The sequence below is a fragment of the Colobus angolensis genome, unplaced genomic scaffold (assembly GCF_000951035.1).
Source record: "Colobus angolensis palliatus isolate OR3802 unplaced genomic scaffold, Cang.pa_1.0 Scaffold10, whole genome shotgun sequence".
NCBI classification, from domain to species: domain Eukaryota; kingdom Metazoa; phylum Chordata; class Mammalia; order Primates; family Cercopithecidae; genus Colobus; species Colobus angolensis.
In genome coordinates, this window is record NW_012110919.1 from 20,614,988 (window position 1) to 20,638,415 (window position 23,428).

Consider the following 23,428-nt stretch of genomic DNA (forward strand, 5'->3'; position numbering starts at 1 on the left):
CTAATCACCAGATATACAGACATAACTGGGAACCAGAGAGGGTTGGCCCAGGGCCAGCCCTGGATTCTGGCAGCACCAGGAAGAGACCAGGGCAGCTCCAGCACCCCTACCCTGGCTTAGGACCCCTCACCTTGAAGTAGGGGAAGTGCTCCTTCATGAAGCTGTAGATCTCGCTCACAGGCAGGCTGCCTGTCTTGCTGTTCTTCAGGGCCATGGCGATCAGACAGCTGGGGGCAGGAGGTGGGGCAGGGCAGGGCAGGCCAGGCGTGAAGGGGTCTCAGGCTGACAGCCCAATGCCTCTTCTGCCAGGAAGCCTGCCCTGCTTGACCCTACACACTCACACACAGTGAGCTCTCAATACCATTTCATGGCCCGATGTCTTTCCCATCCTTTGCCCTTTCTCCTTGACCCGGGGCTCAACCATTGGTACTGACTTGAGAAATCTTACCCTTTCACCTCTTCAATGCATCCCCATAATTTTAATGACTATGAGCCTTTAGACTTTACCTAGGTTGTTTCCCCCTCCCCAAACTCCCGTGAGGTATATACAATACTATTATTTTGATGACTTTTTTACATTTGGGGAAATCAAGGCTCAGAGAGGTCACACCACTTCCTCAAGGCCACACAGCTTGTGAATGAAGTGAACTGTGGCACTGGATTCAGGTCTGCAGTGGGCTCTTGACCTGGGGGACCCTATGATGCTCCTTCCTGAGAACAAGTCCCACCTGGGGGTTCCCCACTCCCCAAAACTTCCCTCTTGGAAGTCTGGGCTGCCACACGTAGCTGTCTGAGATGTCCTGAGCGCAGCCTCATCCCTCTCCTCCCGGAGCCGCCCTCGGCCCTGACCCGGCCCACCCTGGACCTCACCTGTACGAGTAGATGGGCTTGGGGTAGTGTTTGGGGTGCAGTTCCTGAGACGAATGCACAGCCATGTGGGGCTGGGGGTAGGGGGGCCGTACCCCAAATGGGGGGCCATAGAGGCCCACAGGAGGGCACTTCCCACAGGCAGGGGCAGGGAGAAAGTGGCAGACAGAGAGAGAGAAGGTGAGAAAGAACATACGTCACTCACAGTAACCCTGTCCCCACCCTAGCTTCAAAATGCCTCGTGTGGGGATTCACAGCCGTCCAGGAAACAATCTTGTCTCCGCTCAGGGCAGGAGTTTTGGGGGAACGGAATGAATGATCCCATGACCTGAGCATGGGGGGGGAATGTTATTCCCAAGTTCTGGGTGAGCAAACTGAGGCTCAGAGAGGTCCCTGGCCAGCCCAAGGCAGGGTGTGTGCTGCTGAGTCCAGGGCTCCCCTGAGCCCTCGATACCTGCTGGGCACCCGGGGGGAGCGGGAACTGTGGTTGGGTGGCAGGTGAGTACAGATGCGGCGGGTCTTGCAGGCCAGATGAGGACTGGCCCCCCACGGGGAACTGGCTCATCTGCTAGGCGGGAAGAGGAGGAGACAGGGTCAGAGTGGGGGTGGACACCCAGTCTGGAGGGCACTGCCCACCCTTCGCAGTCCATGCAGTTGTACTTACGCTGTCTCCATGGCCGGTTATGGGGCCCAGACCTGGCATGCCTCCGGGGGCCATGCCTGCTGGGCCATGGAGAAGGGGACTTGGAGTGGCTCCCACATGCAGGTCGGCTGCCCCAGCCAAGGCACCTGCAGGAGAGAAGCACAGAGACGCTGCTGGGCCAGAGGAATGGTGGCTGCCACCAGGAACAGCCCAGTGCCCAGGTGTCTCCAGAGAATGGAGCCAGCCCCTTTCCTCGGACCAGGCACAGAGTAGGTGCTTGGCAAATCACTTCCCTGGTATGTAGTGAAAAGTAGGTTCTTACCTGCTATATAACCTTAGGTCAGCCTCAGTTTTCCCATTTGTACTTGAACTACTGATACCCTTAACTATAAATTTGCTGTGAGGGTTAAATGAGATAATGTCTATCAAGTGCTTAGCACATTGCTGGGCACATAATACCTCAATAAACATGAGTCAATAATAAATGATAATCATGATGATGTAATAGCTTAGTTCCTGTCCTTCATGAAGCTAAAACACCAATTCACTGTTCATTTCTTTTCCTCAAAAACATGCCATGGCTCCTGAGTGCCTCTAGGTTTAGGTCCAAAATGGCTTTGTGCCTTCTCTCCCCTTTGCCAAGCCCTGCTCCTCCACACAGGATGAGAATAGCAGACATACTTCCCCCATCTTGTGCCGGGCTTGTGACAGACATTGCTAATCTATCACAGATTCTTACTGCACTAGGCAGATTTTAGGTAGCCACCTCCAATCAAGCAAAGTTGACCTGCAGGATGGTCTTGCCCTAGGGGCACCTCTTCCAGGAAACCCTATGGGTCCTTCTCTCCTCTGAGTTCTGGCTGCCACCGTCCCTAGATCTGTTTGTCTTGTCCTTCTCTCTCTGACCAGATCGTCAGCTCCCTAAGAATTGGGACCACATCATATCACTTATTGCTCCAAATGCCTGGCACAGTAACAGGCCCACAGAAAGTACCCAGCAGCCACAGTGAAGAAAGAGGCATCCTTATTTCACCATTTATTAAACACCTCCTGCGTTCAAGGCACTTTCTGCATCGAATCCTCACGATGTCCCATGCAGGCAGTTCTGTTACACTTTAGCTACAGATGTGGAAACTGGTCAGGGCAGAAAGCACTTGGCTGAGATCACACAGCTGTCCCCTGGGGGTTCTAGATCAGGGATTGGCAAACTGGCAGCCAAACTCTGGCCCAGAGCCTGTTTTTGTAAATAAAGTTTTATTGGCACAGAGTTGCATTGATTCATTTACATATTGGCTGTGGCTGGCTTTGTGTTACAATGGCACAGTTGAATCGTTTTGACAGATCAGATGACCTACAAAATCTAAAATATTGACTACCTGGCCCTTGACAGAAAGTTTGCTGACCCCTGCTATACATGCTTTGCCCAAGAACAATTTGCCCAATGAAACAAATAATCCTAGACAAGTATTTTTCAACCACTGGTACTTTTAATATACTGTTGTTTATTGTTTTGTCACCGTTTTGCTTTTCTTCAACACTTTGTGTCTCTAAGCATTTTATCCATTGCCTATGATTGCAGCTAACTGCCATTAGCTGCAACTAGCTGCCATTTACTGAGTATCTACTGTGTGCCAGACCCTACACTCAGCACTTCCACATATTATCTCTTGGAATCCTCTCGATCAGGGGGCAGCAAACTTCTTTTGTGAAGGGCCAGATGGCAAATATTTTAGACTTTGCCAGCCAGATGGTCTCTGTGTTTTTACAACCCTTGGAAAATGTAAAATCCATTCCTAACACAAAGGCTGTACAGAAACAGGCTGTAGGCTGCATTTGGCCCACGGGCTGTAGTTTGCCAACTGCCCTAGAGGTTCAGGATGCACCAGTGTGGCAGCAGGACTGTATTCACAGAAACCTCAGCTCACTCGGGGCCTGGCACACGGTTAAGCAAATGATGAACCACATCCCTCTAAGGAAGGAGCATTTGTCCCATTTTACAGATGCAGAAAGAGAGGCCCAGAGAGACTGGGAGACCGGGTCATGGCCACACAGTGGGTGGGTGGCAGGGCTGGGAATCACCCCTTTCCTATATCACACTCCTCCCTGCCCACCCTGTCCCTGAGCCTACCTGGGTGTGGATGTGGCATGCAGGGGCCACCCAGGTCCACGCGGCCACTTGCCATCTGCTGCAGCCGAGGCACATCCACCGCCGTGAGCCACGACAGTGACTGCAGGTCCCCGGGGAGGTCGTCATCGCTGGTGGTGGCTAGAAGCCTGAAGAGAGGAGCAGAGAGCTCTGGCGGGAGGGGGAGCTTAGGCCAGCTCCTGGGGGTGCGTCCTGACCTCTGGAAGCATCCGCTTAATGTGCCTCATCTCCCCAAGCCATGCCAGCCCTCCAACCTGCCCATCCCCAGGACTGGGCACGGGAACCTGGTCCCAGATCCCTTTTGGTGGCTAGATCTTTCATCCTCATCTTTCCTTCCTTCGCCCACTTAAAACATCCTACTTAGCACCTACCACAAAAACAATATACGTGAATGTTTGTTGAGGACTTACTATGTGCCGGGCACCGGTCAAGACTTTTTACACTTCCAGTCACCCTGTGAGGCAGGTGTTATTATTCCTATTTTGCAGATGGAGAAACTGAGGCACAGTTGGAGCTTACCTACTATGGGACACTACAGCACAGAGCAGTCAGGGCCTGTGGCCAGGGTCCCACCTGCCAGGACAGGATCAGGCTCCCGACTCCATGTCCAGGGCAGTTTCCTGCTGTGCTGTAGCTGTGAGGAACATGGAACTTGGGAACAGTCTGCGTGGATGATCCTGCCATGTGCCGAGGCAGCTGAGCGCCTGCTACCTGCCGGGCCCTGGACTCAGCATTCAACAAGCGCTGTCCTGCACAATTCCCACAGCTGCTGTGAGATGTAGGGTGGGCCCATACTCCCAATGTACAGATGAGAAAACTGAGGCTCGGAGCACTGAGTCACCGCCCAAGACGACACAGAATAGGAGGTGGTGGGGCTGAGACCCAGTCAGTGCCTCCTGAAGCCTGAGCCCTTCATGTCGACCCCTGGTGGCCCCGAGAGGTTCCAGTTGGGACCCACGCCCACCAGCCGCAGCAGATTCATGGGCAAAGCATCGCTTGTTGTGGATGTAGGATAGCTGCCCATGGAGGTGCCAGACAGGTTGGTGATCTGGGATAGCCACATCATTCCCCAGTGCCCTGAAGTCATACTTGCCACGAGACTCCAAGAGCACCCGGTCTTATAACACCATCTGGGCCCTGTCGTGACAGTGCAGAGACCAGCCCAGGAGCACACACCAGACCCCACACCTGCCACCCCTGCGGCCAGGGGCTTTCTGTGTCACCACCAAGAGGCCCACAGTCTAAATTCTAATCTCCATGTTTCAAAAATAGCCTCACAGATTGAGGAGTAGAGAGAGGCAGGACACCGACCCATCCTGCCCTGGTTTTCTGCGCCTCTCAGAGGCTCCAGCGAGGCCCGGCCCCTTCCCTCCCTCCATCTGCTTGGCCAGCTCGGCCTCACATTCTCCCTCTCCCTCCTCCTCCCTCTCTGTGTCTCTCTCTCTGCTCCTCCCCATCTCTCCCCGCTTGTGTTTTAGGGCCACAATTAGCGTTGCCATGGCCACACTGCTCAGTTGTCACAGGGCCCGGGCCCTGGGCCCACGAAGCTGGCATCAGGTGACTGCCTGGCTGCCCCCGCGATTGGCTGCCTCATAGGGAAACAGGGCCTAGAAACGATTTGAAAACGCGGCCGCCCATGTCAGTGGCAGCAGTTGGCCCGGCTGCTGTCCCCCGGCATCCCATTGTGTGACAAACGACTGTTGCCCCTGTGGCACGTGGCCCCCATTGTCCCAGGGTCTCAGTGCAATTGTTTCTGCGGCCCCCCGGCTGCCACCCCTCCAGCCTGCTCATAACTCATCTGGCTAAGTGACAGCCACGGCCTGGGCCTGGGTGATACCATCTGTCCCCTCAGGCCCTGGGAGACCATGGGGTGAAGTGCAGGGGCAGGGCCTGGTGTGCCACCCACTGTTGGGGGTGCTGGCTAGTCCCCACCCTCCCTTCCTCACCCACTGGCCAGCCAACCTCCTGGCGCCTGGTGGTGCAAGCCATGCTCCTGTTCAGTAACCTGCTGTGACTCCCCACTGCCCTGGCCGCTCTGCTTGGCACTGCGGTAACAAGGAGAAGTGGAGATGGGCCCCTGCTGGCAGGTTTAGCAAGGTGGCTGCCCTCCAAAGCTCCCTGAGTGAGGGGCTGTAAATAAACTAGGTTTCTAGGTGCCACTGTGGGGCAGAATCTCTGGCAGCAGGTAAACCTAACAGGCAGTACCCGTGGTGGTTAAATGCTTGGGCTCTGGATTCTAATCCCGATTTCCACTTGCCTGTGTGCCCTTGGGCCACTGGCTTAACCTCTCTGAGCCTCAGTTTCTTATCTGTATAATGGGGATGACAATAGCTCTTTTCTCATAGGATGTCATAAGAAATATGTAATTGCATGTAAAGCACTTGGAACAGTGGCTCATAGTAAATGTAATATGAATATTTAGCTGCTATTAATATTAACACCAATATTAATGTTCATGTTAATATTCACCAGGTCGCCAGGGGACTGGAAGTACACTGAAGCTTTGGGATCTGGGGGTCACATCGACATGCCCTGGCCACGGCTACTACTAAACACTTCCCTGTAAGGAGCACTGCCTGTGTGCCAGACCCTGGGTTTTACACTGGTCCCATTGTACAGATGAAGAAACTCAGGACTGAGTGGTCACTTCAGTGCTGTCAGCCTGTCTCCCCACAGAGTGAGGATTACACGAAGTCAGGTATAAAGGGCGTAGCACATGGCTGAGCATCTAGTTGGGCTGAGTCAATGGCGCTATCCTGATGCTTCTCTTCCCTGCTACTTGTGACCCCCTCTGGCTCCCCCTTCCTGCAGCCCCACTCCTCCTGCAGCCCCTAGCAGACCCAGGCAGTGCTCATGCCTTTGCATTTGCCCTTCCTCTTGCAGGAATGATGCCCTTTCTGCCTCCTCCCTGGCACCCATGCCCACCCCTGGAGGCTCACCTCAAAGTCTGACTTCTGGCCTCTTCACCCCAGACATCCCACAGACATCACTGGACCCCACCTCTCATTTTACCTCTGGGAAGCAGAGATTGGTTTGCTCCCAATGTCACAGTATGGAAAAGGACCAGGGCTGGGGTCCTGACTCCCCATGCAGGCTCCTGCTACCCCGAGAGCAGCACCTCCACTGGGAAGCCTTTGCCACCCAGACCCCGAGCACAGGACCCACTCTGCACCCTGACTGCTCTCTACACTTCACCAGGACCAGCGAGTCCTGCACTGTCTAGGTCTCTGCCCCATTACCCCACCTTCTGGCTCACTGAGTGTTGGCCCCAAGCCCCATACTGCCCCATGTCCTTGCACACACTGGGTGCCTTTTTTTTTTTTTTTTTTTGAGATGGAGTCTTGCTCTGTCACCCAGGCTGGAGTGCAGTGGCACAATCTTGGCTGACTGCAACCTCCGCCTCCTGGGTTCAAGCGATTCTCCTGCCTCAGCCTCTTGAGTAGCTGGGATTACAGGTGCGTGCCACCATGCCAGGCTAATTTTTGTATTTTTAGTAGAGATAGGGTTTCACCATGTTGGTCAGGCTGGTGTTGAACTCCTGACCTCATGGTCCACCTGCCTTGGCCTCCCAAAGTGGGTGCCCTTTAAATGCCTGCTTGGCTGGTTGAAAAAAGACTAACCGCAGGCCACCAGCGCTGAGAGTTGGTGTGACAGTGACGGTCACATCCAGCCCTTTTGAACTGACAGAGTTATCTTCTGCCTCTTCAGGTCCTTGTCACAGCCCCAGGACAGGGACAGAGAGTAGGCAGCCCCACTTCACAGGTGGGGAAGCTGAAGCCAGCCCAGTAAAAGAAAAATCCCTTTGTTAATAAGCGAGGCAGTCAGAACTTGAACCTGGGTCTGTCTGCATCCCTCAGATTGTTCCTGTGGCACTACAGGTGGAGATCAGACATCTTCTGGCGGAGATGCCCCACCCTGGGTCCCGGGCTCTCACTTGGGGCTGTGCAAACCGGCATCTCCCAGAGAGCCAGTTAAAATGCAGAGTTGGGGCCCCAGCTCAGACCCTGAAGCCCCACCCTTGGGACTTCCAGCTATGCTCTGGGGGAAGGACAGCCCACAGGGGGCACGGCCAAAGCTCAGGCCTTGACTGGACAGATCTGGGTTCAAGTCCTTGTGACCCCTGAGCTGCATGACCTTGGACAAGTCACTGCAGGTCCCTGGGGCTCCGCTCCCTGGCTGGCTGTCGTAGGATCAGATGAGCCACTGTGTGATTGACTTTTGGCACAGGTGCAGTCCCCATCTCCCTTCTCCAGGGTTTGCTGTACATGTTTGGGGTTGATGGCCAGGCCCCTGCTTCCCCGCTACCCCAGGCATCCCAAAGGTGGTCTGGTCCTCTCCTGTGCCCACTGCCCATGCCAGAATGTCCGCCTCAGTGCACCTGACAGGTGGTCCCAGCCAGCACCCTGGACACCTGCAGTGAGTGGCTGTGGGCACCAGGAGCACTGTGGTGGGAGTCCACAGGCTCCGAAGCCTGGCTAGCTTCCCACTGTTTCTTAGAGTCTCTCTGGCATTCAGGCATGTCTTCTGTGTGCATGGCAAGGGCCAGGGGCTGACGCACCAGGGCCTACCTGAGAATGTCTCATCCCCCAATCAACTGACCACTCTGACCTCTGTCCCCTGCAGAAAGGTCAGCACAGCCCCCTCTCCACAGTGGCATGCAAAGCCCCCTCCACATCTCCCCCTCATCAGTGCCTGAAGTTCCCTCATTAAAGGCGTCCCCATGTGCCCTCGCCTCGCTCTCTCCCGGTGCCTCATTTGAGATGGTGTAAACTACAGGGCCCACAGCAGCTGTAACTCAGGAAAGGCTCCTTGGTTCTGAAACCACCCATTCTGGCTTCTCAGCCATAGGCCCTGGGGAGAGCACTTAATCGCCAGCCTCAGTTTCCCACCTGTAAAATGGGCATGAGTGATAACAGTAATAGCCGCAATGCCTCATACCCCCCAGGCTGGCACACTGGTGTGGAGGCAGAGTGGCTTTGTGATCCATCCTGCCATCGTAGAGGGTTTGGGAATATTCCCTGGTGTGTGTGTGACAGAGACAGCCACACAGAGATCCTATATCAACCTCCTAAGTTTCCCTCTACTGGAAAATGACAGGACATTTTAATTTCGAAGAAAAAGGCACATTCCAGCCGCACTGCTCTGGGCTCTCCTCCCAAGGCCTGTTCTGCTCCCGCTCTGGGAGTGTCACTTCAGTTCCTGAGTGGGAGGAAAATTCAGCCCTGCTAACCCTGAGTCACCCATGTCACTGATGCCTGCCTGCCTAGGGTCACCTCCAAAGGAGCTTTGAGAAGAATCAACTTCAAAAGACCCGACTCTGGCCAGGCATGCTGGCTCATGCCTGTAATCCCGGCACTTTGGGAGGCCAAGGCAGGCAGATCACCTGAGGTCAGGAGTTTGAGACCAGCCTGGCCAACATGGCGAAACCCTGTCTCTACTAAAAATACAAAAAGTAGCTGGGCGTGGTGGCAGGCACCTGTAATCCCAGCTACTCGGGAGGTTGAGGCAGGAGAATTGCTTGAACCCAGGATACGGAGGTTGCAGTGAGTCAAGATCTCGCCACTGCACTCCAGCCTGGGTGACAGAGCAAGACTCTGTCTCAAAAAGAAAAAAAAGACCCAACTCCTTCCACCCGCTTCCTCCACTCTCCCTCCATCTCTGACTCCCCTTCTCTCTTCTGTGTCTGTACTGTAACTGAGGGACCCTGGGAGGAAGTCCCAGCCCTACCCTTCAGGTTTGGCGGTGTCTGGTGTGCTTCCTAACCTTCCTGAGCCTCAGTTTCCTCATCTGTAGAATGGGAGCAACAACGATGAAAGCAGAGCACCCACAAGAGCTGTGCTAAGTGCCCATCCTCTCCTCTTCCCCCTTCTCTGACATGGCGTCCAGGGTCCCCAATCTCCTATGGACCTGTCTCCACCCCACTCACCTACAGTCCCCTGCATGGTACCAACCCTGCTGCTGGGTCGCCCAGAGCCACTGAGGGAGGCTTTCTGGGGAAGAGGCCGGGTACCTGCATTTAACACATCCCCCAGGCTTAGGTGGTTCCTGCACACCCAGTGCTGGGGAGCTGTGGCCCATCCCGCCCTCCTCCTGTTGAGGTGGCCCCTGCCCTCACTCAGGTGTGGTGTGTGACAAGCCTCCGTTGCACTAAAGGTCCCAGTTGGGGCCAAATGTCCTTCCCCGCTTCTCCGTGTGCCTTCCTCTGGGTCTCTGCGCCTTCTGTTCCCTCACAAAGGATGCCTTTCCTTCTCCCTCTGTGCACACTTCAGGGTCTCCCCATTGGATTCCCCATTTCTCTGAGCCCCAGGGAGCACTCTAGTTGACCACAACTTTCTTCTGAGCCCAACTGGTGGCCCCAGGGAGGGCAGGGGCTACACCTTCAGGTCTTGAGGGTCCGTAAGGGTCTGGCAGGGAGGAGACCAGGACAGGACAGGGGTTGAGTCCCCTGCTGGGGGCAGGCAGCCCCCAGACGCCCTGGTGCTGAAACAAGGACCCTCACGCCCCCACGGGAGGAGCCAAACTCCCAGTGCCCAGCACAGGGCCAGGCACACGAAGGCTGCTCCACGAGTACCCACAGATGAACACAGATGAGCAAACAGACCCAGCGTTCTGGTTGCTCCACCCACACTCCCCTGGGGTCAGCTGTCCCCCCATGGATGTACCATGGGGTGGACGAGCCCCTCGTGTGCGCCCAGCCCTGAGCTAAAGCCACTTTCACACTGGATCTCACATCATCCTTGCAAGAGCCTGATCAGGCAGAGTTTGTTATCATCACCACCTTCCCATTTGCCAGATGACAACACTGAGGCCAGAGAGGAATGGGCCTGTCTAGGGTCACCCAGCCAGGGAGTGGTGGAACCAGGACATCCACCTCCGGAGACTGGGTTGGCCACAACCGTGTCCTTTTCTCCCTGGCTGAAGAAGTGTGCTCTATTACAGAGGTCAACAACCTCCAGGCTGAGGACTGGTACTGCTCCGTGGCCTGTTAGGAACCAGGCTGCACAGAAGGAGGTGAGTAGCAGGTGCCTGAGCTCCACCTCCTGTCACATCAGCAGTGGCATTAGATTCTCATACGAGCGTAAACCCTATTGTGAACTGCGCGTGCAAGAGATTTAGGTTGCCCACTCCTTATGAGAATCTTTTCTTTTGTTTTGTTTTGTGTTTTTGAGACAGAGCCTTGCTCTTGTCACCCAGGCTGGAGTGTAGTGGCACGATCTTAGCTCCCTGCAACCTCCGCCTCCTGGGTTCAGGCGATTCTCCTGTCTCAGACTCCCAAGTAACTGGGATTACGGGCGCCACCATGCCCAGCTCAGTTTTTGTATTTTTAGTAGAGATGGGGTTTCACCATGTTGGCCTCACTGGTCTCAAACACCTGACCTCAAGTCATCCACCCGCCTTGGCCTCCCAAAGTGCTGGGATTACAAGTGTGAGCCACGGTGCCCGGCCTCCTTAGGAGAATCTAATGCCTGATGACATAAGGTAAAACAGTTTCATCCCGAAACCATCCCCCTTCCTTCACCTGGTCCATGGAAAAATTCTCTTTCACAAAACCAATCCCTGGTGCCAAAAAGGCTGGGACTGCTGCTCCATGATATCTAGAAAATCCTCCCAGTGTCTCCCCAATGGGCAGCCACGAGCAGCTATTTACATTTAAGTTCATTAAAATCAAATCAATGTACAGAGTTCCTTGGCCCACCAGCCACATTTGAAGTGTTGAATGGCCACACATGGCCAATGCAGATATGAAATGTTTCCCTCAGTGGAGAAAGTTCTAGGTGGCAGTGATCTGTGATCTGAAACAATCCTTTCTATCCTGATGGAAAAAAATCTGTGGTGTTCTTACATTGCCTTAAAACAACTAGAAATTTATTTAGATCTGGAAATTTAAGGAGAGGATTTCAGGGAATTTTGAGTTTTAGTATGTTTCATTATAAAACGAGTACCCCATCCGCCATCCCCACCACCAGCAAGGAGGTTGCAGGGAAGAGCTCTGCAAAAACAGGAGCTGTGTATTAGGGCAACTCACAAAGTTGTGAGCCCCAAGTCCCAGACCTATCCAAGCAGTAGCCGAGGGGATGAACTGCCAGGCCCCTGCTGGATGAAAGGTGAGCCCAAGCAACCTCTAAGGTTCCTTTTTTTTTTTTTTTTTTCAGACAGAGTTTCACTCTTCTTGCCCAGGCTGGAGTGCAGTGGCACAATCTCAGCTCACTGCAACCGCCACCTCCCTGCAACCTCTGCCTCCTGGGTTCAAGCGATTCTCCTGTCTCAGCCTCCTGAGTAGCTGGGATTACAGGCACCTACCACTATGCCCAGGTAATTTTTGATATTTTTTTGTAGAGACGGGGTTTCACCATGTTGGCCAGGCTGGTCTCGAACTCCTGACCTTGGGTAATCCATCCACCTCGGCCTCCCAAAGTGCTGGGATTACAGGCGTAAGCCACTGTGCCTGGCCCTTCTAAGGTTCCTTTTGATGCAAAGACCCCCGACATTTGTGGGAGAAACCTGCAGGTCAACACTCTGGGTGCATTTCCAAAGTTCCATCATCTTGGGCAAGCACCTTTCCCTCTGCAGACCTCAATATCCCCACCTATAAAGCAGCAGCAACAGAGTAGAGGCTTCCCTCAGGGCCACAGGTATGAGCTCCTCCTGGCTGTGTGACCTGGGGCTGGTGACTTATCTGTCCTGGGCCTCAGTTTCACTGTGTAGACAGTGGGAATAATAATAGCAGCTACCCTAAGGGAGCCACCTAAGAGAAAATGACAACAGTTCATCAATAATTTATTTAAGCACCAGATCAGATGAGGCATCTGTTCTGCTGAAAAGGCAGGCAGATCTATTAGTTCAGGGGTCCCCAGGGTGACTCCTGACAATGTGTCTTTCTCAGACTACGTGGGTGATCTGTCACCCACAGGGAGTCCTCATTAGTGAGCAGACAGCTTTTTGGGCAAAAAGAACATAAAAGACCTATCTGGTGCTCCAGAGTCTCCTTGAATTCAGTAGTTCACCAGCAACTTCCCCCGCCCCTAAAGACACTTCTTGCTTTTCAAAGCTCAACCTCTTGCAGGTGCATATTTTTCCTTATCAAAACACATATGCACACATACACATGCACGCATGCACCCATGTGCACACTACACACATGACGCACACATACGTGTGCACACCACACATGCACACAACACGTGTGTATGTAAACACACACATGCACACGCCCGCAGACCCTAGAGACTTCATTACTCCCTTTAACAGATAGGAAAGGTGAGGTTGAGCCAGGTAACCTCGCCAAATCCCCAAGCTTCAGCAGCCCCAGCTAGCTGCTTCAGCTCCTCCCTCCTTGGGCCTCGATTTCCCCATCTGGGATGCCACCAGAGCCCCTTTAGGCAGCCCCCCCTTTGCCAGGAAGTAGGGGGATGCTGAAGGGTTGGGTCCGTTGTGAAGGAACGGAGCATGGAGCATTCAAGGTCTGAGACAGATCCAGGCTGGGATTGAGGGTGGCACCCTGGGAACATCCATGTCAGAAGAACACTCTATCACTGCTGTAATCCATTTCCCAAGTTCCTCCTATGTGCTCGTGACTTCCTGGGTGTTACCTGTTCTGCAATGCCACACCCTAAGCCCATCCCAGCTGGGCAGCCCAGCCCCGGGTCCCCCGTTGCTCTCTCTGTGGCACTGCAGTGGAGTGGTCACCCAGGTAGGCTTTGGGGGTCAGTCAAGCCTGGGTCTGGCCACTTAGCAGCTGTGAGAATTGTCTGCAGCTGTGTGTGCCTCTCTGAGCCTCAGGTTGCACATCTGTAAAATGGGAGTGCTAATGCTCATCCATCTCATGAGGTATGGTGAGGATTGGACGAAGGCACACAGGTGGGCCGCTCACCCCAGTGGTGGTGGTCCCATTCTAGTAAACATCTCCTGACAGTATGGAGGAGTGAGCCCCGTGAAGACAGCCAACAGCAAGGTGTCTGGCACTCGGGAAGTGTCTGCTGTATTTCACAGCATTTCTTGAACTCTTACCTGCCAGGCACTGTTCTGGCAAGCAGAAGCAACTCTCTGCATCTGAGGAGATAACTTTCTGATTGCTCCAGAATGCACAGCAGAGACCCCTGCATGGGATGCCACCTTCCTGCCAACCCCCTACGTCCAAAACTCTCCAGTCTCCTGACAGCCTGTGGGGGCAGCTACCTGTCATCCTCATTTCACAGATGGGATGGCTGAGGCCCAGAGAGATAAGTGACACGTCTCAGTCACATAGCATATCAGCAAAGGAGCTGGGATTTGAACCAGGGATGCACTCAGAGCCTGGAGCCTCTTCACGCAGCTGCTCTACTGGTTTGGTTGAAATGCAGGAAGGGCAAGCCCTCATCATATCATTTATTTAAAAACTCAGAGTGTGCCCAGGTGTGATGGCTCATGCTTGTAATCCCAGCACTTCGGGAGACTGACGCAGGAGGATCACTTCAGGCTAGGAGGTCATGACCAGCCTGGACAACATACTGGGACCTTGCTTCTACAAAAATGTTTTAAAATTAGCCAGGCATGTTGACACATGCCTGTAGTCCCAGCTACTTAGAAGGCTGATGTGGGAGGACTGTTTGAGCCACAAGTTTGAGGCTGCAGTGAGTTATGATTGCACTGCTGCACTCCAGCCTGGGTGACAGAGCAAGACCCTGTCTCTAAAAAAATAAAAATGAAAAATAGAAAATAAAAAAATCCAGTGCCAGGTATCCCCCTGGTGTCACAGCCACTTGTCAGGGGACCCTGTGGTGGCTCTGGACAAGGCAAAATGCCACTGGAGTCCATGGCTTCCATCCTATGCTGACATGGAGACCAACCCAACCCACTTTAATGGACAATGTCCTTAATTAATCAGTCGTGTTGCTGGAGGGAGGAAAGAAACTGGCAGGGAACAGGAGCACAGGGCCAGGGGGACCTGCATTCCAGCCCAGCTCCACTCCTTTTTTTTTTTTTTTTTTTTTTTTTTTTGAGACAGAGTCTCGCTCTGTCACCCAGGCTGGAGTGCAGTGGCTGGATCTCAGCTCACTGCAAGCTCTGCCTCTCGGGCTTACGCCATTCTCCTGCCTCAGCCTCCCGAGTAGCTGGGACTACAGGCGCCCGCTGCATCACCCGGCTAGTTTTTTGTGTGTGTGTGTTTTAGTAGAGATGGGGTTTCACCGTATTAGCCAGGATGGTTTCGATCTCCTGACCTCGTGATCCGCCCGTCTCGGCCTCCCAAAGTGCTGGGATTACAGGCTTGAGCCACCGCGCCCGGCCCAGCTCCACTCTTAATGGGGAAATCTTGGGCAGATAACTCAATGCCCTTTGAACCCCAGCATCCTCATGTACTGAACAGAGGTGAGAACAGAGCCTGCCTCTTAGTTTGGGGTAGGCAAACCATAGGTGCCGTGTTTGGCTCCAGGTAGGCACTGGAGAACTCTTTGTGGAATGGATTTAACACCCAGCAGCCAAAGTGACCTTTTACAAGGGACATCAGAACCTGTCATTGTCCTTAAAACCCACCAAGGGAGTGAGAGTCAAGCTCCTCACCTGCACCTGACACTCGGCCATCTCCTTCCCCACCTCTCTCCTTCCATTCTCTCTGCTCTAGCAACCTGTCCATCTCTCAGTTCCTCAAACATTCTAATTCTCACTCATCTTAAGATCCCTGCACACACTGTTCCCTCTGCCTGGAATGCTGTTCCATGCACTCATTTATAGCTGGTTTTTTCTCAGCCTAAATGATCTCTCCTGCGAGAGGCCCTCCCAGACCCTCCCTATCTCTTCCTGCGTGTGTCCAGAGAATGCTTATTTTGCAATGAGATATTTACTTACACGTTTCCAGTCTTTCTGCCATAGGATGGCAAGGACCAGGAGGCCCTCTATTTTGTTTAGCACCTGGCATAGGACCCAACACCCTGTGGGCATCTATAACATACTCTCAAGTATGAAAGCTAGAGTCAGAAAGGGAGGAAGAGTCCTCAGCCCAGCCCCAACATATCTTGCATTCTTCAATCTCCATCCATTTCCTGCCTAGCTTAAATATCACCTTCTCCAGGAAGCCCTCCCAGACCAGTCCAGCATCTCCCAGTCTTCCATTCTCCTGAAATGGTTAGCGCTGTCAGTATCTACACATAGCACAGACCACTCATGGTCACCCACTAATATAACCCAGGCATCTGTTCTTACCCACTCCTCCCTTCTAGATACTAAATGCCAGGAGGACAGAGATGGATGTGTCTTACACCTCATTGCAAGACCCATATCAGCCAGTTCTGAGCCTTTCATTTGACAAATATTTGTCCCCCTAATGTGAACTGGACCCCCATGGCCACTGTTACGTGATTGTTGCCGTAAAGGTGAAATGCAATGAACTCGCCAAAGAGCCTGGCAGGTGCCCACACAGGGTCACACATATTTATGGATGGATTATGGTTTCTGGGGAATCCTTGCCTACAGAGCTGAAGTCCACAGACCACAATTAACTCTTTATTTCCTACCTTGGGATTCCTTAGATTGATACAGCAATTGTACAGGGGAAAGAATATCCATCTTGAGTTTAGCTCAAATCCCATCTCAACCCTTTTGTAGCTGTGTGATTTAGGTCAAGTCACTTCACCTCTCTGTGCCTCAGTTTCCTCACAAGTAAAATGGAATAATAATTCTCACCACACAGGGCAGATGTGAGGACAAGATCAGGTAACCTCTAAGACAAAGCCAGACACATGGTAGGTACTCAGACCACATTTCTCTCTTCCCACTTCATTCTCTCCTCTGCGTTGTCATTTAGGAGGGGTCTGCCTGACAAATATTGCCTCAGAGTGGGGGTCATATCACTATTCCAGGGATTCAGAGACATGCCCTGCCCTACCTGGGTGGCAACTCCACCCTGATTACAAGGTTTTGCCTGCCTTCTTGAGATGTGGTTGGTAAGAAACTGTTACATCATTGAAAGCTATTCTTGTTCCCAATCCAACCATTACACAAAAAGGGATTAAGCATTTCATGGAGGTGTTTATTTAACTAACACATCTTTTGTAACCATGTACAGGAAAAAGAAAATCAAATCCAATTTAGCAAGCTCAGAAATTCCCAACTTGGCCAAGGGTCAGTGTAGTGTGAAATGATTTGATTAGGAATTTGGATAAAAGAATCTTTCCTTTCTAGAACAAGTGTTGACTTGGGACTTAGAATGTGCATGTGTGTGAGAGTGCATGCACACATGTGTTTTTTAGGGATGAAACTGCAAGACCTGGAAAGAGTCGGACCGCAGAGAGGCTACCTCTCTTCCTTACCCATAAGGTCACCTGAGGAGCTGTTCTCTCCACCCTGAGGATGAAGGGATGGGAAGACATCGGGATGGTTACTGCCCCTGAGAAACGGAGTCCCTTCCAAGGAGCTCACAACTGATGGGTGAAGTCACCTGACATGGGTTAAACTATCCCCACTATCCCCACACGTAGTGTGAGTTCAAGAGAAATTTATCATCCCTTGAGCATGAAGCCTCCCTGTGTTTCCATGGATGTGTTATTTTCATGTGACATTTGTCCATTCATCCATCTATCCAGTACAGATGTGTTAACTTTTATCTACCATGTGCCCAGCATTGCAGTCCACAGATAAGAGAACCACCATCCAGAGAGGAAGGGCTTTTCCCCAAGGTCACCTCATTTCTGAGAGCAGGGACTGAGATTTTGGGAAGTGAACATCCAGCACGAGGATCCGGAAGGAGGACCAATGAGCCTCGTGGCCCTGGGAGAAGGTGAGGGTCCAAGAAGTCAGAAGCCTGCCTTCCATCATCTCACTGGGCCTCAGTTTCCCCATCTGTAAAAGGAGCTTGTTGCACTTGACCTCCAGAATAAATTCTAAAAGGTGGGGGCAGATGATTAATAATTTAAGTTCTGCCCCTTCATAAATGTGTGCCTTTGAGCAAGTCATGTCTCTTGACCTCAGTATCCTTATGTGCAGATTGGGATAATGTCAGTACCTGTCTCATGGTTGTTACTATAAAGAAATGGCACGCCTGTAATCCCAGCACTTTGGGAGGCTGAGGCAGGTGGATCACTTAAGGTCAGGAGTTCAAGATCAGCCTGGACAACATGGTGAAACTCCATCTCTACTAAAAATACAAAAGTTAGCTGGGCATGATGGTGGGCGTCTATAATCCCAGCTACTCAGGAGGCTGAGGAAGTAGAATTGCTGGAACCCAGGAGGTGGAAGTTGCAGTGAGCCGAGATCGTGCCACTGCACTCTAGCCTGGACAATAGAGCCAGACTCCATCAAAAAAAAAAAAAAAAAAAAAGGAAGGAAGGAAGGAAGGAAAGGGGAAGGGGAAGGAAGAAATGGGACGCTACCCTTGCTAAGATGTTTTGCAGGTGCCTGGCACACAGTGGGTACTTAATAACTCTGTTTTAGCACCTCTAAGGGTGAACTTTCCTCCCACCCCCTGAGCTAGACAGAAATCCAGCTAACCCAGGTTCAGTATGAGCCCTGTTTACTGTTGCCCAAGAGGTCAGGACCACCCCTGGTCCCCTGCCCCTTCGTCAGCAGCGGGGCTGAGAGGCTGCTGCCAATTTGCTGTCTAGGCTCCGCCACTGACTCCTGACAGCTCCCCAGGGACAGGGCAGCCGCCTCTAGCTGCTGCCCCCGCCCTCCTGCACACAGCCATTGAAAATTAACGGCCAAACTCGGCCCCAGGGGGATGGAGAGCCAGGCGGCTGCACAAGAGGCTGGACCCACAGCCTGCGTGGTCCTTGGAGCCCTTCTCTGGAGATGTGGGAGGGTGAATGAGAAGCCCATACACTTCTCCCGGGCTATTATTTGGGGAGAAAAATGGGAGTGGTTGGAAGCGGGAAGTCACTGTGTAATCAGAAAACCCCCTCCACAAGAAAGCACTCTCTCCCAGGCCCCTCTGAGTGCCTTCACCCACTTGAGATACAGAATCCTTCCAGCAAACCTGCAAATTGGGTGGTTCCATTTCACTGATGACGAACCTGAGGCTCAGAGAGAGGCAGTGACTCATCCAGGGTCACACAGCGGTGAGGTGATGGAGCAGCTTATTCTGTGGGATAAGCTTATTCTCATGGCCAGTGGGACTTGGGGCCAGTGGTCACAGATGGTGGTTACAAATACTCTCAGGGTGCAACTGCTTTGGGGCCAAGTCTCCACTGTATCCACGACGAGCTGTGCCAACTTGTTAAGCCATATAAACAGGCTCAGCCTTGGTTTCCTCATTCACCAAATGGGCCCAAGAGTGGTACCCTCACAGGGTGGTTTTGGGGATTTGATGGGGATTTATGCCAAGAGCCTGGCACAGGCAAGGCAGGCAGTAAAAGGTTAAGAAACCACCAGCTGCTATTATTATTATTATTATTATTATTATGTTATTTTGTCTTCTGGATACTCTGGCCTTTAAAGAAAACACAGATGGGCATGGTGGCTCACGCCTATAATCCCAGCACTTTAGGAGGAGGTCGAGGCAGGTGGATCACCTGAGGTCAGGAGTTTGAGACCAGCCTGACCAACATGGCAAAACCCTGTCTCTACTAAAAATACAAAAATTAGCCAGGTACAGTTGCTCTCGCCTGTAATTCCAGCTACTAGGGAGGCTGAGGCAGAATTGCTTGAGGCCGAGAGGTGGAGGTTGCAGTGAACTGAGTTCACACCACTGCACTCCAAGCCTGGGTGACAGAGAGACTCACACACACACACACACACACACACAAAACAAAAACAAAACAAACAAACAAACAACTCTGAATCCACGTGAATAGGAAAGGCTTTCACCAGACCAGGAGCCTGGGCACCTCTGGATCCAGTACTGATGGGAACAGGCCTGCTTGTCCTCCCCACTCCCCTACCCCTGACCCCTGCTAGCTGGGCAGTGGACTGGCTAGGCATTGCCAGGCCCCCAAGACGCTTTCTGCTTGCCCTGCCCTGTTTTTGGAGAAGGGCAGCTGCTTAGTGCCCCAGTTTGTCAGCTGGGTGGCCCAGATGAATGGGGCCAAGACTCCAGGGCGAGTCTGGTGGGAGCCCCTCCTGGGCAGCACCTGGGCACCTGGATTCAGGGTTTCTCCCTCCCTCCTCACTTCCCATCATGAAAGCCCTCCATAGACGTGTCTCTTGCAGGAAGCCAGAATCTCCAATGTAACTAAGTGGTAACAGCAATAGCAACTACTGATTATGTGTTTCTTGCTCTACACGCTTTATTTACTTAATCCTCCCAGCAACTGCATGAGGGAAGAGCCATGATCATGCCCATTTTAAAGATGAGAAACGAAACCAAGTCACTGGCCCTGCCTGAAGCTGGGCTTTGAACCTGCATGTGTCTGAATCCTAGCAGTTGTTCTCACTCTCTGACTCCCCTATCTCCGGTGCTTTTAAGGGGTGCTTTTAGGTAACAGTAAGATTCAATGTCTTTGAGCTCTTAAAGCCACCCTGGAGGAAGGATGAGCTCGCCCAGGCTTGCAGCTAGGAGGGCAGAGGTAGATTCACCCTGGATACGTTCTGTGCCTGCTGGGTGTCAGGTACCTTCATAGATAATATGATACATATCTCATTTAACCCTCCAGAGCTAGCTTTTATTATCCCCATTGTACAAAACTATGAAAGTTCACAGGTGAATGTGCTCATAATTGGTGAACAGCAGAGCCAAAAATGATTACTAAATTGTCATAACAACTCCATGCAGTGGGTACTATTTCTGTCTCCATTCTACAGATGAAGAAGCTGCGACTCAGAGAGCTCCACACAGCCAGAGAAGTTGGGATTATAATGGACTTGAGAGCCCAAGCTGCTAACCCTTACACTGCCACTAACTCACTTGGCATTATTTGAACCCTGTGAGTGCTGGAAGGAAGCCTAGAGGCCCCTGGCTGTGTGATCTTGGGAGAAGCCATTTCATTTTTCTGAGCCTCAGTTTCCTCACCTATACAACAGAGCTCATCAGAGCAACCTCCTGAGATGAGGTGAGTGATGGGGAATGGCACACAGTAGGTGCTTGCAAACTGCCACGTACTGGCCCCAGCTCTGAACACAGCAGGCTCTCTGCAAATAGCTGTTTGAATCTGTGTCCTCATTTGGATCTCAGAAGGCAGCCTCCAGGCCCACAGCCCTCAGGAAGCAGCCTCCCTCTAATTGGGGGCTGTGGTCTGCCCCAGCAGGCACTGCTGGTGAGCTGCAGTGACCCCAGGGGGCCAGACAACCCCTGGGTAAACAGGGCTGATAGGAGGTGACAGCCTGCTCTTCCCAGGCCAGCCCTGGTCCTGTCCCCATTCTGTAATCTGGACTGTGCCCCCTCAGCCTACAGACATGTTGCTTGCTTTGTCGGGGGAGCCCTGGAAACCAGGTCAGGGCTCCTTGGCCTCAAGGGGAGAGAGGCCAGGAGGGGACTCCAGGTCCTTCCTTTTCCTCCTTTTCCCTCCTGGAGACCTTGGACAAGCCCTTTCTCCTTTCTTGACCTCAGTTTCCCCAACTGTAAAAAACAGGGGGTGCACAGACTGGTTGACCCCCTAAAGGCCTTTTCGGCTATGAGGTTTGAAGACAAAAAAAAAAAAAGAGAGAGAAGGGCACTGAAGGCTTCCGTGCATCCTCTCACTTGTACCTTGCTTCACCCTGTTTCAAGAAATAACTTCTTTTGGCCTCAGTTTCCATCTAATTTACTCTTCAAACACATGAGGCCTAGAAGAGACCTTAAGATCATCTAATTCAACAAGATCAATTAAATGATGAGGAAGTGAGGCCCAGGGCAACGAACTTGCTGAATGTCACACAGACTGGCTGAGAACCTAGCAGATCTGACTACTTTCTTAACACCCATGGAGAGGATAGAACCCAATTCCTCCCAGAAGGGTGTTTTTTGTTTGTTTGTTTTTTGTTTTTTTTGGCTGGGGGAGTGGGGTGGGGAGCATTTCCCACAGGGCCCATTAAGGCCACTGGAGGGGAAGCAGTAGCTGCTATTGTCATCTTAACATTCACCAGGATGCCCAAATAGTATCAAACACAGAAAGGGACCTCTTTTGGAGGGGACAGGAGACAGAAGGCATTTCATGGTCCCACTGGGCCAGATTGTCGCCCAGACACCCTTGGCAAGATCAACATTGAAATCAACACCTTCCAGCTCTCCTGCAAAAATCACACAATTGGACATAACAATAGTTCTTGGGCAGTTTCAGAAACCATAAACAGCATATAAACACTTTGAGCAATTAAAAAATATACAGTTTGTTATTGTTGGAGCCCTCACCTGTATTCCTGTGGAGAGGGGTGGTGATTTTGCCCTGAATTTCGAATAATTCCTGACATTATGGATGAGATGTCACTTTCTATCATCTCCTTGGGAAAAGACAAGCAGAAAACAAAGCTCCCGTCAGCGACGATATGGACAAGGCAGAAACCCACACTTTTCCCGCAATTCAGAAAGATGGAGCGCAATCAACTCACAGAACACTCTTATTTTTTTTTCTTTAAAGAAAAAAAGTTCTAGAGGATTCCTGGGCATCTCAGGTCACTTTCCCAGGGCAATTCTACAGGGTTTTAGAAGCAAAGGAAGAGAATGAAGTGAAATTCCCGCTTCTTTCGAATTAATGGGGGAAGAGCAGGGGAAGCCTCTAGAATCCAAACGTCAAACCCCGGAAATTGTGGACTCACAAAATAGGAATCAGAAAAACCGATTTCCTTCCAAGCCTTATGTTTTCAACCTCAGTTTGGTTATGATCACCTTGAAAATAAGGGGCAGCTGGATGTGACATGTGTATTTCTCTGGGGGAACAAATTCCCACTTGCAAAGGGAATAATCCCCGCAAGCTCCTGCCCTGGAAATGCCTTCAGAAATGCCACAAGTCCTTACTGGAAAACCAGTCCAACCACTCCCACCCCCGCAACACACAAACACTGCCTTAAATAAAAAAATAAAAATATTTGAGTTCCCTAAGTTTCTCAAACTCCAAGCCTGAACCAACATAAAAGCCCACCAAAGACTCCCAGTTCCGCCCCCAAAGCCATCGAAGGATTCCCAGGAAGGAGGAAAAGGGAGCAGAGGGAGGCGGCCCCGCAGCCCCTGCGCCCGGGTCGCTACCCTGGAAATGCAATGCCCGGCATTGCCCGGGAGGAGGGAGCAAAGCCGACCCTGCAAGGCGGTACCTGGAGCCGATCCTCGCGGGGCCGCCGCTGCCGGCACTCCGGGGGCGGGCAGGGGTTCCGGAGGGGGGCTCCCTCGCGCTCGCCCCTCGCGTTCCGCAATTTGGCCGCCGTCGCAGCTCAAACCGTTTTTAAATTTCCCTCTCTGGAGCTGTCCAGCTCAGAGCATGCGCAGTAGCCGTGCGGGGGGCTTTTCCCCAAGGGTCAGTTACAGGGCAGGGTCAAGGGGATTGCAGCGGGCGTTTCCCAGCAGCCGCGAGCCTTGCACGCCCCGGGGTTCTGGGGGTGTGTGTGAGGGGGGCGGGGCGGAGGGGTGCAGCGTTAGGGACCCCTCTTCAAACTTTGCCAACAGTGACAACAACTGCATGCCCGCGAGCATGCGTTGAGGAGCAGTGGGAGGGTGATTTCGGCCAAGGGAATTAAGTTGCAAAAGGAGGCTGGGTGCGTTAAAACTTGCAATCCCGTCCCTGGCCTGGGGCAAAGGACGTGGGCGGGCGGAAAAATCTGTTGCAACCCCCTCTCTCCCGCAAAGTGGGTGACGGGCCAGGAGGCAGAGACGGGGCCCCAGGTGGACACGGATTCGGGCCACCTGTCCCTTTAAGAAAGTTGCGCCCGCGCGGGCTGGCGCGCGGCAGGAGGGGGCTGCG

At 52.5% G+C, this 23,428-nt stretch overlaps 1 protein-coding gene across 1 annotated transcript in view; it reads right to left on the reverse strand.

Moving 5' to 3' along the window:
- Positions 1 to 22,880, reverse strand: part of FOXN4 (forkhead box N4) — a 31,475-nt gene extending 8,595 nt beyond the window's left edge. The window contains exons 1-7 of the mRNA XM_011936020.1: positions 22,785 to 22,880; positions 21,889 to 21,977; positions 3,639 to 3,784; positions 1,532 to 1,656; positions 1,322 to 1,432; positions 871 to 998; positions 131 to 227 (exon numbers count right to left, since the gene is read on the reverse strand). Coding sequence (XP_011791410.1) covers positions 131 to 227; positions 871 to 998; positions 1,322 to 1,432; positions 1,532 to 1,656; positions 3,639 to 3,784; positions 21,889 to 21,974 — 693 coding nt within the window. The 5' untranslated portion in view covers positions 21,975 to 21,977; positions 22,785 to 22,880. The remainder of the gene's footprint in view (positions 1 to 130; positions 228 to 870; positions 999 to 1,321; positions 1,433 to 1,531; positions 1,657 to 3,638; positions 3,785 to 21,888; positions 21,978 to 22,784) is intronic.
- Positions 22,881 to 23,428: the final 548 nt, after the last annotated feature.